Source organism: Ascaphus truei, chromosome 1 (genome assembly GCF_040206685.1).
Source record: "Ascaphus truei isolate aAscTru1 chromosome 1, aAscTru1.hap1, whole genome shotgun sequence".
Lineage (NCBI taxonomy): Eukaryota > Metazoa > Chordata > Amphibia > Anura > Ascaphidae > Ascaphus > Ascaphus truei.
The window spans coordinates 7,807,751-7,826,217 of record NC_134483.1 but is presented as its reverse complement, the minus strand read 5'-3'; the positions used below and the strand labels follow the sequence as shown (position 1 = coordinate 7,826,217).

Here is an 18,467-nt window from a genome sequence, read left to right as displayed (position 1 = left end):
AAGGGGAGTTTGCAGAAACCTTTGTTTATTAAAAATGTGTATTTTTTTCATGAGGAAAATCCCGAGACTATTTAAGGCCCTGTGTGAGAGTGACTTGTTACTGGTCAGTCAGACACTGTTGCATGCTGCAAATTCCGTGCACAAACAAGCACATCACACTTTCTTAAAACAACATGTCAAATTAATGCAGTGTTTTTGACTTTTTTTGGTTAAGGAACCCTATAATTATATTGTAAATTTCTGAGTAACCCCAACTCTTTCTAATGCTGCATCCGAGATCAGACGCATTGTAAGGAACCCCAACCCTCTCTAATAGCGCGTCTGAGATCAGATGCATTGTAAGGAACCCCAACCCTCTCTAATAGCGCGTCTGAGATCAGATGCATTGTAAGGAACCCCAACCCTCTCTAATAGCGCGTCTGAGATCAGATGCATTGTAAGGAACCCCGACCCTCTCTAATAGCGCGTCTGAGATCAGATGCATTGTAAGGAACCCCAACCCCCTCTAATAGCGCGTCTGAGATCAGATGCACTGTAAGGAACCCCAACCCTCTCTAATAGCGCGCCTGAGATCAGATGCATTGTAAGGAACCCCAACCCTCTCTAATAGCGCGCCTGAGATCAGATGCATTGTAATTATTTCTGTATCTGCTACAATTTTCAAATGCCATGACGTTTTCAGGGAACTCAAAGGTTCTTGGGAACCCCTGTTGAAAAAACACTGCCTTAATGTGAAGGAATACCAATCTAATTCATAAGTGCATATATCTGGCAATCCCATTATAAGGCTCTACCCAATCTTTCCACACACGGGACTCCAAGCTTTGCAAGGCAGCAGTGATTTAATAGGAGCTGATAGAATGAGATCTCTTGCCTCCTCCTCCTTTTGATTAGCCCAGTCGTTTCATTCTCTCCCATGGACACTTCTAGCCACAATTTAAATGCAGCAATTGTCATTTTTGTATTTAAATGTAGTAAGTTTAAAGTATTTTAGTGTTACACATATCAGAAATAGACATGCATCACATTTTGACAGAAGCTTTGAATAATTAGGATCTATTTAATTTGATCATATAACTCCTGTTTATGATGGAGTATCACGACATGTAAACCTTCAAATATAAAGGATATACAGTGTTTATTGAAACCATTTTAACGGTTTTAATAAATAAATAACCTGCAGCACCTCACACTAATAAGCTTACATTCAACAGCACCTCTCTATTAAAACATTTCAAAATATATGATCAACATTTTCCTTTAAGTTTAGCTAAATTAATTGGTTTCTTATCACAGTTGATACATTTGTGTAACCTTCAATGATTTTATAGTTATCTAAAAATATGTACATACTTTGACAATCGCAGGCTTAATTAATAATGGCTAACTTGTTACAAATGTTTATCTTTCTCCAAAATAATTTTCTCTTTTTATCCCACTTTCATTATTTGTTTAAACATCCTGTAGTTTCATACAAAGGCACACACACACACACACACACACACACACACACACACACACACACACACACACACACACACACACACACACACACACACACACACACACACACACACACACACACACACACACACACACCAGTATTACATAGCCTTGCAGTGCATGCAGCTCTGTACCCATAGATAGAATTCTTCAGACACAACTCCCAGCTAAGTAGAGCTTTAATTGTAATGTTTGTGGCTTGAAGCTTATTGAGATGTGAACTCCATAAGGTCACAATTACTTGGCATGTAGATTCATATCTAGATAGGATCATTGCATATATCTGCCCACTGTTACATACTTCCATTGGAGGCTACATGTCCCCTAGGGGTTGCCATTTTAAATATGACCTTTGTTTCCAAATGTTTAGCAGTTCACATACCTTAACATGCCCAATCATTGTTAAATGTAGGTTACACTATTCAGGGGGCTCATGAGTCATTTTTTCTTTGTCATTGGGAATTGAAATATATTATTCCGAGTACCATATTAAATATGAAGATTCCTATATTAAATGTAAAACAATACAGACCAATTCACATACGGTCACAAAACTATAATGCACAGGGCATATAGATCATCATTTATAGTAATCACAATGGGCTTAGTGTCTAATTTGTTTGTGCCTGAGGCAATGAGAGAGGGGGGTGACTGGCCAAAGGGCACAGAGCGGTCACTGGGATAATTACCAGGTTGTCAGGCATTGGACACTACCACTACACCACTGTTACTTAATGGCTCACGTTTAGAGGTTTTCTGCTTTCTCCCATATATCATCAGATGTTGTGCCTTTTATAATAACATCCCTCTCATTGGCTGATTTAGTTTCCCTCTATTGCTTTCCCACAGTCCTGCTGGCAGTAGCCGGTATGGCTCTTCCGGCAATGTTAGCCAGGGAAGCTCTCAGCTGAGTGAACTGGACCATTATCATGAAAGTCTTCAGTCCTTGGAACTGGAAGAGGAACGTCGGGACTCCAATTGTTTTCGTACCTCTGGTAATGTGCGAAAAAATGACCAAGAATGGTATAGTAACCACGAGGCCGATAAAACAGAGGTGTCTCAGGAACATGAGATGGTCCCTGAAAATGTCCCAACCAAAATACTTCCAGAGCTGGATCAACCCAAAGATGTCATTGTAGAGAAACAAGAGAGGTAAGAGCCAGATGGAGTATGGTTACAATAACTCAACACATTGATTAAACCATGAGTTAGGGTATTTATTCAAAACAGAATAGATTTTCCAACGTAAAGTTCTAGACCAGGGGTGTCCAACTCCAGTCCTCAAGGGCCACCAGTAGGTCAGGTTTTCAGGATATCCCTCAATCATTGACTGGAGCCACCTGTGCTGAAGCAGGGATATACTTAAAACCTGACTGGTTTGTGGCCCTTGAGGACTGGAGTGGGCCATCCCTGTTCTAGATCAAGATATATGTTCTAGATAATCTGCATTAAATGTGCAATTCCTATTAGTAAAAGTAAATATTACACATAAAAATGTGAAAACAACAATGTCATTGTCTTCCTTAAACCCATTATAATCCAGCTGTAATCCGATGTCTCAGGTGACCATGTTTACAAAGACGTAAAAAATGAGTTTAAAGTACTTTAACTTGTGTACGTGTCGATCAACTCGATTTAACCCCTTAAACATGTCACACTACCTTTTGGTTCCCTTGGGCCTAGGAGGGGCTGCATGTTTAAGGGGAAGCTTCACTGCGTTACTTCCCACAAAGATGTAGTATGTCCGTGTTTGGGGGGTGGAAATGGATTAAGTGGCCCTTAGCTCAGGTCACACTGTTTGTAAGGCTTTCAATAGTTTCTCAGGCCCTTTTTACTTGTAGGATTAGGGTAATAGCCATGGCCGTGCACAGAAAGTAAACTACCAAACATGTAAAGGATGAACGTTTCACTGACTCTGTTGATGAGCTATGAAGGCGATGAAGCAATATGTTGAATATTATGTAAGGTTGTAAGAGGATAAATGGCGTCAGTTGCTTTTTTTGTGGCCCTAACAACTTTCTGACTTAAAATACAAAACAAGCATAAAGTAACGTATTTCACGGCCTAGCGCACATTCTCCCGTGCATTTGGTGAAATGTTTCCGGTGAAGCAGGCCGCGTGGGATATTGGTCTAATGGTGCAGAAAGGACACGCAGAGACCTTGTTATTTAATGACAATAGCCATAAATTGCTGTTATTCTGTGTTTAAAAAAAAATAGTAATCACATTCCCTGGCCCAGAAGAACAGAAATAGACCTGCGTTCTCGTACCTGCTTCCATGTTTCCTTTCTCTTATCCGTACTTTTTTCTTTTTAAGTTTCCACGAAGAAATTGGGCCTCCTCCATTCTCACCGGCCAGAGCTCACTGGCTCCGAGCCATTGGGAAAGTGCGAGTCCGGATGCAGGAGGTAGGAATGAGTAGTAACTGCCCCGGCTTCCGGTTTGTTCCTGAAATGCTTCTTTTCTGCTGGATTGGGGGAGGGGGACCAACACATTGTTTAAGCCAGAATATTTTTTCTCACTATCTAACTTTATAACAAACTGAACTTTCTCTTAAATGGTAAAACACATATTCTGGGTGTGCCACCAAATATAAAACACATATTCTGGGTGTGCCACCAAATATAAAACACATATTCTGGGTGTGCCACCAAATATAAAACACGTATTCTGGGTGTGCCACCAAATATAAAACACATATTCTGGGTATGCCACCAAATATAAAACACATATTCTGGGTGTGCCACCAAATATAAAACACATATTCTGGGTATGCCACCAAATATAAAACACATATTCTGGGTGTGCCACCAAATATAAAACACATATTCTGGGTGTGCCACCAAATATATAACACATATTCTGGGTGTGCCACCAAATATATAACACATATTCTGGGTGTGCCACCACATATAAAACACCTATTCTGGGTGTGCCACCAAATATAAAACACATATTCTGGGCATGCCACCAAATATAAAACACATATTCTGGGTGTGACACCAAATATAAAACACATATTTTGGGTATGTCACCAAATATAAAACACACATTCTGGGTATGCCACCAAATATAAAACACATATTCTGGGTGTGCCACCAAATATAAAACACATATTCTGGGTGTGCCACCAAATATAAAACACATATTCTGGGTATGCCACCAAATATAAAACACATATTCTGGGTATGCCACCAAATATAAAACACATATTCTGGGTATGCCAACCAAAGATAAAACACATATTCTGGAGATGGGCTGTGATTGTGCCATTGTAGTGTAATGGTTATATTATTGCTCAGTGGAACATTAGTTACTAAATAGCATAATAAAGGAACTCAGTTTGAGAGACTGATAGATTATTTTATCTTCAAAATGGTTTCACAAATTGTAGGCTGTTAGTTAATGAACTAAACCTAATAAACAATCATGCTAGGAAAAGGCAAAAACAACCACTCACAAGCTACAAACAGAAGCTGTACATTTAAATGATCATACTGTATTTCTGTATTTTATAAAAGACAGTTAGTTGTGCATCAAAAGTGGCACCCAAATCCTTGGTCGAAGTTAAAAAAAAATAATAAAAAATACCACGTTAAATGTACATACAGGTGTTTACCATATTATTGTATTCCCGTGGCCGTATTTTTGGGTAAACAGATTTTTTTTAAATGAAGTTTCCCAACAGTTTTAGATAAATGGAAATATTTGCCACTGTATTTATTGTTTTAATCTCCTTTAGAGAACCATAACATCATATTCTTCTTAAAGACAATCAGTGAGCTGTCTGATTGTTCCACGTCTACTTGAGTACTTGTATTCTGAAGGATTTCATATAAAGTGGTCAGCGCATACTAAATACCCAACATACATACTGTATTTCCCACAGCATACATACAGTAATTCCCACAGCACACATACTGTAATCCCCACAGCACACATACTGTATTTCCCACAGCACACATACTGTAATTCCCACAGCACACATACTGTATTTCCCACAGCACACATACTGTATTTCCCACAGCACACATACTGTATTTCCCACAGCACACATACTGTAATTCCCACAGCACACATACTGTAATTCCCACAGCACACATACTGTATTTCCCACAGCACACATACTGTAATTCCCACAGCACACATACTGTAATTCCCACAGCACACATACTGTAATTCCCACAGCACACATACTGTAATTCCCACAGCACACATACTGTAATTCCCACAGCACACATACTGTAATTCCCACAGCACACATACTGTAATTCCCACAGCACACATACTGTAATTCCCACAGCACACATACTGTAATTCCCACAGCACACATACTGTAATTCCCACAGCACACATACTGTATTTCCCACAGCACACATACTGTAATTCCCACAGCACACATACTGTATTTCCCACAGCACACATACTGTATTTCCCACAGCACACATACTGTATTTCCCACAGCACACATACTGTAATTCCCACAGCACACATACTGTAATTCCCACAGCACACATACTGTAATCCCCACAGCACACATACTGTATTTCCCACAGCACACATACTGTAATCCCCACAGCACACATACTGTAATTCCCACAGCACACATACTGTAATTCCCACAGCACACATACTGTATTTCCCACAGCACACATACTGTAATTCCCACAGCACACATACTGTAATTCCCACAGCACACATACTGTAATCCCCACAGCACACATACTGTATTTCCCACAGCACACATACTGTAATCCCCACAGCACACATACTGTAATTCCCACAGCACACATACTGTAATTCCCACAGCACACATACTGTAATTCCCACAGCACACATACTGTAATTCCCACAGCACACATACTGTAATTCCCACAGCACACATACTGTAATTCCCACCGCATACATACTGTAATTCCCACAGCACACATACTGTAATTCCCACAGCACACATACTGTAATTCCCACAGCACACATACTGTAATTCCCACAGCACACATACTGTAATTCCCACAGCACATACTGTAATTCCCACAGCACACATACTGTAATTCCCACAGCACACATACTGTAATTCCCACAGCACACATACTGTAATTCCCACAGCACACATACTGTAATTCCCACAGCACACATACTGTAATTCCCACAGCACACATACTGTAATTCCCACAGCACACATACTGTAATTCCCACAGCACACATACTGTAATTCCCACAGCACACATACTGTAATTCCCACAGCACACATACTGTAATTCCCACAGCACACATACTGTATTTCCCACAGCACACATACTGTATTTCCCACAGCACACATACTGTAATTCCCACAGCACACATACTGTAATTCCCACAGCACACATACTGTAATTCCCACAGCACACATACTGTATTTCCCACAGCACACATACTGTAATTCCCACAGCACACATACTGTATTTCCCACAGCACACATACTGTAATTCCCACAGCACACATACTGTAATTCCCACAGCACACATACTGTAATTCCCACAGCACACATACTGTAATTCCCACAGCACACATACTGTAATTCCCACAGCACACATACTGTAATTCCCACAGCACACATACTGTAATTCCCACAGCACACATACTGTAATTCCCACAGCACACATACTGTATTTCCCACAGCACACATACTGTAATTCCCACAGCACACATACTGTAATTCCCACAGCACACATACTGTAATTCCCACAGCACACATACTGTAATTCCCACAGCACACATACTGTAATTCCCACAGCACACATACTGTAATTCCCACAGCACACATACTGTAATTCCCACAGCACACATACTGTAATTCCCACAGCACACATACTGTAATTCCCACAGCACACATACTGTAATTCCCACAGCACACATACTGTAATTCCCACAGCACACATACTGTAATTCCCACAGCACACATACTGTAATTCCCACAGCACACATACTGTAATTCCCACAGCACACATACTGTAATTCCCACAGCACACATACTGTATTTCCCACAGCACACATACTGTAATTCCCACAGCACACATACTGTAATTACCACAGCACACATACTGTAATTCCCACAGCACACATACTGTAATTCCCACAGCACACATACTGTAATTCCCACAGCACACATACTGTAATTCCCACAGCACACATACTGTAATTCCCACAGCACACATACTGTAATTCCCACAGCACACATACTGTAATTCCCACAGCACACATACTGTATTTCCCACAGCACACATACTGTAATTCCCACAGCACACATACTGTTATTCCCACAGCACACATACTGTATTTCCCACAGCACACATACTGTAATTCCCACAGCACACATACTGTAATTCCCACAGCACACATACTGTAATTCCCACAGCACACATACTGTATTTCCCACAGCACACATACTGTAATTCCCACAGCACACATACTGTAATTCCCACAGCACACATACTGTAATTCCCACAGCACACATACTGTAATTCCCACAGCACACATACTGTAATTCCCACAGCACACATACTGTAATTCCCACAGCACACATACTGTATTTCCCACAGCACACATACTGTAATTCCCACAGCACACATACTGTATTTCCCACAGCACACATACTGTAATTCCCACAGCACACATACTGTATTTCCCACAGCACACATACTGTAATTCCCACAGCACACATACTGTAATTCCCACAGCACACATACTGTAATTCCCACAGCACACATACTGTAATTCCCACAGCACACATACTGTATTTCCCACAGCACACATACTGTAATTCCCACAGCACACATACTGTAATCCCCACAGCACACATACTGTAATTCCCACAGCACACATACTGTAATTCCCACAGCACACATACTGTATTTCCCACAGCACACATACTGTAATTCCCACAGCACACATACTGTATTTCCCACAGCACACATACTGTAATTCCCACAGCACACATACTGTAATTCCCACAGCACACATACTGTAATTCCCACAGCACACATACTGTAATTCCCACAGCACACATACTGTAATTCCCACAGCACACATACTGTAATTCCCACAGCACACATACTGTAATTCCCACAGCACACATACTGTAATTCCCACAGCACACATACTGTAATTCCCACAGCACACATACTGTATTTCCCACAGCACACATACTGTATTTCCCACAGCACACATACTGTATTTCCCACAGCACACATACTGTAATTCCCACAGCACACATACTGTAATCCCCACAGCACACATACTGTAATTCCCACAGCACACATACTGTAATTCCCACAGCACACATACTGTATTTCCCACAGCACACATACTGTAATTCCCACAGCACACATACTGTAATCCCCACAGCACACATACTGTAATTCCCACAGCACACATACTGTAATTCCCACAGCACACATACTGTAATTCCCACAGCACACATACTGTATTTCCCACAGCACACATACTGTATTTCCCACAGCACACATACTGTAATTCCCACAGCACACATACTGTAATTCCCACAGCACACATACTGTAATTCCCACAGCACACATACTGTAATTCCCACAGCACACATACTGTATTTCCCACAGCACACATACTGTAATTCCCACAGCACACATACTGTAATTCCCACAGCACACATACTGTAATTCCCACAGCATACATACTTCCCACCGCATACATACTGTAATTCCCACAGCACACATACTGTAATTCCCACAGCATACATACTTCCCATCGCATACATAATTCCCACAGCATACATACTTCCCACCGCATACATAATTCCCACAGGATACATACTTCCCACCGCATACATAATTCCCACAGAGCTATAAGCACATTGCAAAAAACCACAGTGTGAGCATAATTTTATAAACTTTCTTTTTCTAAATAACTTTTTTTTTTTTAAATCGTATAAAAACCACTTGGTTAATAATTACAACATAGGTTTTTTATTGTTTAATAAATAGTGACCACGTCATAAGTTATCTGCTTTGGATACAGTAGCTGCATAAATAACTAAGCTTACAAAACATGTCTGTGTAATGGGACATATCGTCTTGGTTTGTAAGTAATAATTGAACACTCCTGTTTCCATGCACCTTTCTCAGTCGGCCTGTAACTGTTTGTTTGGACTTGTATGTTGTACGACTTTACGGATGTATGAAACTTTTGCCCATGGTGGAGAACTTGGTGCCATTTGCCATTTTTCAGCCATGAAACCATGAACAAGCGATTCACCTATTCTTGTTGGCTCCAGACTATGAAATATGACTTTTACTCTGCTCTCTCCCATAAGCCATATTCCAGGGTCTGTAAGGCTGGCGAATCCTCTGCGGAAATGTGTCAGTTCTGCTACATTTTGGATTGCTGACCAGCAATGCAAAATTTCCCCACCAATGAGAAATTCACTTTAAATAAAAAATGAGAAAAAGCCGTCACTTTTGGACATTGTCACACATCTCTAATCATCTCCACTGGTCACCGCATACACATGGAGGAAACGCCATGTTTGTATAAGGGGAGGGAAAATTATCTGACCAAAGTTGGTCTCCCTGCTTTCCACATAGGATAGAATAAATAGCCCCAGCCCAGATCCTCCCGTTTTCTAACGTGGTAACTTTAGTATGTTATCTAACCCTTTAGCTGCCAGAAAGACTGGCAACAGTTTGCTCTGGCAGCGAAATGGTTAAAAGACATAGTCCAACCTTCTACCCCCCCTCTTTCTCGTACCAAAAGGGAAACATAGACCTGGCTCCTTGGGTGCGCGCCCGCCCGCCCGCCCGGCTGGGGGGGTGCGTGGCAGGAGGGTGTGGCCGTTTAGATCTGGGGAAGAGAACGCTTCATCTGAAATCACTCTAGCTATGCCTCCTCCACTCGGCAAATAGCCACGTGTCGTGGCGGTCTGCCACCCTCTACCTACAGTAGATCCGTGATTTATTATTATGTATGCTTTTCCCTGTAAAATCTCAATACAAAAGTGTGAAACAAAAGACATCCTTTGACAGTAGCCTGTTTTGTGGTGTTGAGTTTCTCAAAGCTGCAGGGTAGCTTCAGTATGTACAGGTAGAAAAACGGCAGTGCACTGCCAAGAAGACCAGGAGCAAAAATATTTATTGCATAAAAAGATTGGACTAAATGTCCCCCCTAGGGGAGCCTCCTCCTGGTCTTCTTGGCAATGCACTGCCGTTTTTCTACCTGTTCCTTCTGCATCACCTGGTGGACTGCACGCCATGCATTTACCTGCTGTGGGAAACTCCTGGAACAAAAAGTGAGTCTTTTCTGTGGGTTGCCATAACCTGTTATTCTCACCATATGGGACTTTGTCTGTACTAATCATTAGTGGTGCCAGTGGCATTAAGTACTAGTCCCCTAACCCTATTAGGGCGACTTTATTGTACTACACAGTACATTGGGAGTTTTTCAATTGCAGACGTTATAATTATAAGGACTTGTTCTTCTAATGCACTGGCGTTCTATACATCTTAGCTTCAGTATGTGTGGTTGGAGTTGTACTCATCAGTTGTACTCATCTGTGTTGTATTTTGCATAACTGTTACAATAGATACTTTCATACTGTATGTAGTATTAATTTTCCTGAGTTACGGGCATCACATCGTTTTCTTAGGGCTTTCTAAGGAGTAGAGGAAGCTGCTCAGATAATAAGTAGTAAGTAGCTAAAGTAACTCATTTCTGCACAGTCCGTCAGCGATTGTTCATCTATTAGGCTAGAAGTAACAATACAGGTTTTGTGCACACCCGGCCTGTATGTCTCACTCGCGGATAACATATTAGGCTTTGCTATGACATATCTCAATCCATGGATAGAAACATGCTTATTGTTTAGTGTGCATATGTTATTCACTATGTCCCATTACTGACAAATATTTCTTCAACTTTTGAACTGTTTATTTCTCAAAAGATAAACATTTGCTCTTGTGGGAGAGCGGTGTATGAATCGTTACAAAGCCTGAACACTTTTTCTCATGTCAGTACTTACCAGTTACCGTGTATTAGTCACCGTAATCACGCCGCTCACTTATTGCGCAAACCAGAGTTCCCTAAAGATTTTGTTTTACAATATGAGTTTTGAAGACTTTTGATACAGATAGAAGTAAAAAAAAAAAAAAAATCAAAAAACAATAAACCAGCTGTAAAAAAAACACGGTGGGAAAAACATGTCACATGGAGCCATTTTACCCATAATTAGCACATCTTCAATCGCGCTTCTTTTAAACCCGTGATCCCTCCTGGGGCTGTTTCTGGAGATATTCATAGGTTTTTTGTACCGGTTTTGGTACAAGAATACAAAAGTAACTACAAATATGGTTGTGTCGGAGTCACCAATAGATAGTTGCGACGTCTTATACTGACGAAGTTGCGACTTTTCTTTTGCCCACGAGAGTGAACCCTGACGCCAGTGGCCATATTGTTTCGCAATTTGTTCGGTGGAGCCTGGGTCAATGCTGGGCTCTTTATCTTTATCCATGGGGTCACTGGATGTCGGGGGACCACCACAGAGCACAGTGGACCCCACCCCAGTTCAGGTAAACTTTCCACGTTTTTTTTTAAACCACGCACACAAAAACCACGAGGCGGAACAGCTCCTTTTTCTATACAGTATGGGCCCATTTCGTTTATTCTTAGCGGTCATTGGCACGTTCTGAATGGAACCGTACATGATTCATGGTTTTATTTATTTTAAAATATCAAAATGAATGAGGGACTTTGCAGATTAAACCAGAAGTTGCGCTCAAGAGCATTGCAGTGACCCGAAATCTGAATTTTACTTACTTTTTTATTGTTATGTGTTGGCCAAGGAAAAGGCAAACCGCTTGCTTCCCTAGTAAACTCTATCCTGTCTTCAGGCCATATCCCTAAGACCAGGAAAACTGCCCGAGTTGTCCCAATCTTCAAAAGTGGGGACAAAAACACTGTCCCAAACTACAGGCCAATCTCCCTTCTCCCAATACTATCCAAAGTCATGGGAAAATGTGTCCACTCCCAATTAAGCGAATACTATAACAAGACAAATTTCCCTAGCCAATTCCAAAAATTGCTAAAAGGTTGCAATGAGATCCAGTGTGGAATGGAACTGGGACAACTCACTGGTGCAATATTCCTAGATTTTGCAAAAGCTTTTGATACTGTTGATCATGCTATCCTGCTTAACAAACTCCAGTTCTCTGGAATAGGGAAGCATGCTTTAAACTGGGTTCATCCCTACCTATCAGGTAGATCCCAACATGTGTCCATCTCAGGCTCTAACTCCAACCCCTTGGATATCACCTGTGGTGTCCTGCAAGGCTCTGTTCTGGGGCCCCTACTCTTCTCTGTGTTCATCAATGATCTTCCTACAGCTTGTAAGGAAGCCTCAATACACATGTATGCAGATGACACAATCCTATATGCACACAGCCATAGCCTCTCTGACCATGAACACATACTTCAGTCTTACTTTTTGAGACTTGAAAATTGGATTCCCCAAAACAAACTGTTTTTAAAGCACTGACAAGACTGTAACAATGGTACAGTATTTGGGACCAAGGCTAATTTTTTAAAGCTTCCAATGACTGAGCTCCAGATCAGAACCAACGTTAATACCACCCTAACCCCTGTTACTAGTTTTAAATATTTGGGCATATGGTTTGACTCCCATTTAACATTTGGGATGCACATTGATATCCTGACATCCAAAACCTATGCCAAACTAGGTGTACTTAACAGGAACAAATCCTCCCTAAGTCTGCTGGTCAGAAAACGTATCGCACAGCAGATGCTAATGCCAATTATCAACTATGGGGACATAGTATACGGCTCGGCACCCCAAACCCACCTTAGCAAACTTGATACACTCTACAATTCAGTATGCCGTTTTCTTCTCCAATGCAACTACAACATACAGTACATCACTGTGAAATGCTCAAAGAATTAGATTGGTCAACACTCGAGTCTAGGTGCAAAGTTCACCTTTCCTGTCTTGCCTTCAAATACTTTCTGGACAAACTACCCGTCTACCTGAACAAGCTCCTCACCCCTACAACATGCAGCACTTATCATCTGAGATCAGACTCCAAAAGACTGTTCATGGTCCCAAGACTCAACAAAGTATCCGGCCGTTCCTCCTTCTCCTACCGTGCACCCCAAAACTGGAACAACCTACCGGAGACTCTCACAGCCACCACCAGTCTAAGTTCTTTCCTCACATTTTTAACCTGGTCTGTAACTGTTACATATGTCTATAATATATGTTATCTGTAACTGTGCATGCAGTGTCTTGTATATAATGTATACCTTGTTCACTTAATGTAACTATGTATTTGTAACCATGTATTATTTGTCATCATAACTCTGTGCCCAGGACATACTTGAAACCGAGAGGTAACTCACAATGGTAACACATTTTATAAATAAATAAAATGCCACTAGGCCTGTCACATGTTCTGATGCGAAGTGTGCGCTTTACCTAGACGTGGTGAGATGGTGTCGTTTCTTGCACTGATCACGGCATTAATAAGGGAAATCTGTGTGGAAGACTGTGAAGGATCATTGCCCCGGCCAGACTGCACCTGCAATAAAGACGCTATGCACACGGGTAAAAAAATCTCACTGCAGGAGGTCCGCGTCGGGCTGCTGCTATGGTTTTCTGTGGCAGTGAGGAATTCGGCGTTAGTTGTCTGTGGCAGTGAGGAATTCGGCGTTAGTTATCTGTGGCAGTGAGGAATTCGGCGTTAGTTATCTGTGGCAGTGAGGAATTCTGCATTAGTTTTCTGTGGCAGTGAGGAATTCAGCGTTAGTTATCTGTGGCAGTGAGGAATTCAGCGTTAGTTATCTGTGGCAGTGAGGAATTCAGCGTTAGTTATCTGTGGCAGTGACGAATTCGGCGTTAGTTATCTGTGGCAGTGAGGAATTCAGCGTTAGTTATCTGTGGCAGTGAGGAATTCAGCGTTAGTTATCTGTGGCAGTGAGGAATTCAGCGTTCGTTATCTGTGGCAGTGAGGAATTCGGCGTTAGTTATCTGTGGCAGTGAGGAATTCAGCGTTAGTTATCTGTGGCAGTGAGGAATTCAGCGTTAGTTATCTGTGGCAGTGAGGAATTCGGCGTTAGTTATCTGTGGCAGTGAGGAATTAAGCGTTAGTTTTCTGTGGCAGTGAGGAATTTGGCGTTAGTTATCTGTGGCAGTGAGGAATTCAGCGTTAGTTATCTGTGGCAGTGAGGAATTCAGCGTTAGTTATCTGTGGCAGTGAGGAATTTGGCGTTAGTTATCTGTGGCAGTGAGGAATTCGGCGTTAGTTATCTGTGGCAGTGAGGAATTAAGCGTTAGTTTTCTGTGGCAGTGAGGAATTCGGCGTTAGTTATCTGTGGCAGTGAGGAATTCAGCGTTAGTTATCTGTGGCAGTGAGGAATTCAGCGTTAGTTATCTGTGGCAGTGAGGAATTCAGCGTTAGTTATCTGTGGCAGTGAGGAATTCAGCGTTAGTTATCTGTGGCACTGAGGAATTCAGCGTTAGTTTTCTGTGGCAGTGAGGAATTCGGCGTTAGTTTTCTGTGGCAGTGAGGAATTCAGCGTTAGTTATCTGTGGCAGTGAGGAATTCAGCGTTAGTTATCTGTGGCAGTGAGGAATTCGGCGTTAGTTATCTGTGGCAGTGAGGAATTCGGCGTTAGTTATCTGTGGCAGTGAGGAATTCAGCGTTAGTTTTTTGTTGACTGATTTACACATAATTGACAAGTGTCAGTGTTTGCATTAGATCCTCCTTTTTTCCCATTTATTTATATTTGCAAGATGGACTAAACCAGCTGTGTGCAAAGTGGGGGGCGCGACCCCCAGGGGGGCGGAAGATTTTGCTAGGGGGGGGGGGCGTGGGCAGTTGCAGAGTGCCTGCGCTCTTCCTCCAGGCGTTTAAATTAAATGCCGGAGGATCGCGTGAGGCCCTGCAACTGTTTACTTACCGGGATTCAGCCGGCTGTGTTGTGTCGCCATGGCAACGTGACGTCAAAGGACACCGTGGCGCCATGTGAAGTGACGTCACACGCGTCATGTGACACGGATGAAGGTAGGTGGGGGGGGGCGCGAGAGCCGGGGGGAGAGATACAGGGGGGCACAGCACTAAACGTTTGAGCTCCCCTGGTCTAAACCAAGCAGGCCTGCATCCAATGTATGAACCGTTACTAAATCGGACCACCCTTTCAGATAAGCGTCCAATTCTTAGAGACTCGCGGGAATATGCTCCATACCCCCACTGCATTCCTCAGTGATGATATGGGTACATAGAAGGCATATTGTACTGTATGTCCACAAGATCCATCCGCCTGGTAACGTAACTCGGAATTGGACACTGCGGTGGGATGGCAAATGTGACTGACAATGGTGTAATGGGGGCTGATCTAAGCACATCCAATGACTCCTGAGAGCCTAGTGACGACTTCTAATAGCCTCGTTCCTTTTAACCTCTTGAGTGCCACTGCCATATAAGGCATCCACAGCAGCAATCCCAGAAGCAGTATACAGTACTGAAAGATTTAAAAAATAAAGAAGTAAGGTGTTTTACACGCAAGGGTTTCTTTAATGTTTACAAGGAAACAAGCAGAGAAATAAAACACAGATTCCAATTCCTAGTAGTGTTTTGCATGAGTCAATCCTTGCATTTCAAATTCAGGAAAAGAAAGGGGTTTTGACATGTAATTTCCATAATGCGTCTGGAGTGGTGCTTGTTATTCATGTTATTATTCATATTGTTACTCTACTGTTTGAAACGGGCCAAAGGGGGAACAGTGACACAGGGGTCAATGGTGCAGCTTTCAGACCAGCCAAATAGCCCTGCAATCATATCTTTAAATACCAAGCATAATGTCCACATAGTATACAGTATCCCTAGAATACCGATATCTTCCATTGTACGGGTTCGTGTCGCACAGGGATACAATCGGTGTTCAGAAACGTAGAAACAGAGGAAGACCAATCGATGAGAACGGGAAAAGTTTACCGCGTCTCTAACCCAGAGGTGGCCGACCTTCTTATCCGGCGTGCCAATAAATGAGCACGTATTGTTTTTAAAGTGAGTAAGGGAACCAGTCTATGACTGAGGCACCTGTGCTGAAGCAGGGATATCCTGAAAACCTGACGTGTTGGTGGCCCTTGAGAACTGGAGTTTGCCCACCCCTACAATATTGCATTATAAAATGTTTTAACGTTCTTGCACGCCTATAATGTGCTGTTGTGCAGGGCAGGCTTACCTGCGAGACAAACACCCAATCAGAAAAGAGCATCAATATGTTATGTGAACAGTCAAATCAGCTGAATCTATAACATTTCGGGTCAATTCCGCCACCTCTTGCTGCTTGCAAAAGAAAAACCTTGCTAGTCGCCGTGGAAACGTCGCCTGTCATCGCGGGAAAGAGCACAAACCTCCAACTAGTTTTGCAAAGGGGCCAGATTAGAAATAAATGATGAGGAGGGCCAAAAGAATATCATGGAAGTAAAATAATATATAGGTGTAACACCCTTATCCCCCCCCCCCCCGGGTTTCTACCTGCTTCAGCGCAGCTCTGTCAGTTGTTACCTTTTAGTCTCAGGGCCAGGCTTGTAGTGAGGAGTAGATAAGTAGGAAAGGGCGCCAGGAACTTTTAACAGGATGCTTGCTTTGTCAGCAGGATCAGCATACCAAACAGCATAGACAGGACAGGCTTTCAGTATCCCTTTCATGCATTAGTTCCCCCGTTGCTTGCAGTTTCTCCCAGGACCCAAGTTAACCCTGGATAGGAGTGGCGTAGGCTCAGCCCTAGGTCTCTGGGCTATAGCCCTGCTCCCTGCAGCATAGGAACCTCTGTGCCTGCACCAGGCACCTATGACTCACTCCCCCAGCCCAGCACAGAACAGAACTACTTCTCTAGGTTGGGTCCCCACATTATATACCCAGGGGGTGTGAACCTTTCCCCCTCTCTGTCTCTGGGCAAAATTGGATGTTACTAACCAGTCACCCCACTGGTCACATGACCGACCAGAACTTTCCAGACAGGCAGCTGCCTGGAACTGCAACATTTTAACTAGTCTCTGGGGCTGCTCACTTTCAGGGCCCTGTGCAAGGGGTTTAACCCCAACACTGCCAGTAGCTGTCATATCCTACATGCTAAAAAGGGCCTGATTTTAGCAAGGGAGTTACATAGGAGTAACTGTTTTTTGTTTCAACATTTTGCAGGCATTTACAGGATCTGTACCATATATACCGTTAGGTCCGGAAATAATTGGACACTGATGCAATTTTCATAATTTTGGCTCTGTACGCCATCACAATGGATTTGAAATGAAACAAACGAGATGCAATAGAAGTGAAGACTTTCAGCTTTAATTCAAGGGGTTGAACAAAAATATCGTATGAAACGTTTAGGAATTGCAGCCATTTTCATACACAGTCCCTTTATTTCAGGGGCTCAAATGTAATTGGACAAATTAACACAATCATAAATAAAATGTTCATGTTTAATACTTTGTCGAGAATCCTTTGCAGGCAATGACTGCTTGAAGTCTGGAACGCATGGACATCGCCAAACGCTGGGTTTCCTCCTTTGTGATGCTTTGCCAGGCCTTTACTGCAGCTGTCTTCAGTTGTTGTTTGTTCGTGGGTCTTTCTGCCTTAAGTTTTGTCCTCAGCAAGTGAAATGCATGCTCGATCGTGTTGAGATCAGGTGATTGACTCGGTCATTGCAGAATATTCCATTTTTTTGCTTTAAAAAACTCCTGGGTTGCTTTCACAGTATGTTTTGGGTCATTGTCCATCTGTAAAGTGAAGCGCCGTCCAATCAATTTAGCTGAATTTGGCTGAATCTGAGCAGACAATATATCCCTATATACTTCAGAATTCATCCGGCTGCTTCTGTCTTCTGTCACATCATCAATAAACATTAGTGACCCGGTGCCATTGTAAGCCATGCATGCCCAT

At 42.4% G+C, this 18,467-nt stretch overlaps 1 protein-coding gene across 9 annotated transcripts in view; it reads left to right on the top strand.

Annotated features, from left to right (window-relative positions):
• The window catches only part of UNC13B (unc-13 homolog B), a 565,224-nt gene that overhangs the window by 172,947 nt on the left and 373,810 nt on the right, over positions 1–18,467 (top strand). For all 9 annotated transcript variants that reach the window (XM_075579702.1, XM_075580181.1, XM_075580121.1 and 6 more), the window contains 2 exons: positions 2,353–2,655; positions 3,821–3,911. In XM_075579702.1, coding sequence (XP_075435817.1) covers positions 2,353–2,655; positions 3,821–3,911 — 394 coding nt within the window. The remainder of the gene's footprint in view (positions 1–2,352; positions 2,656–3,820; positions 3,912–18,467) is intronic.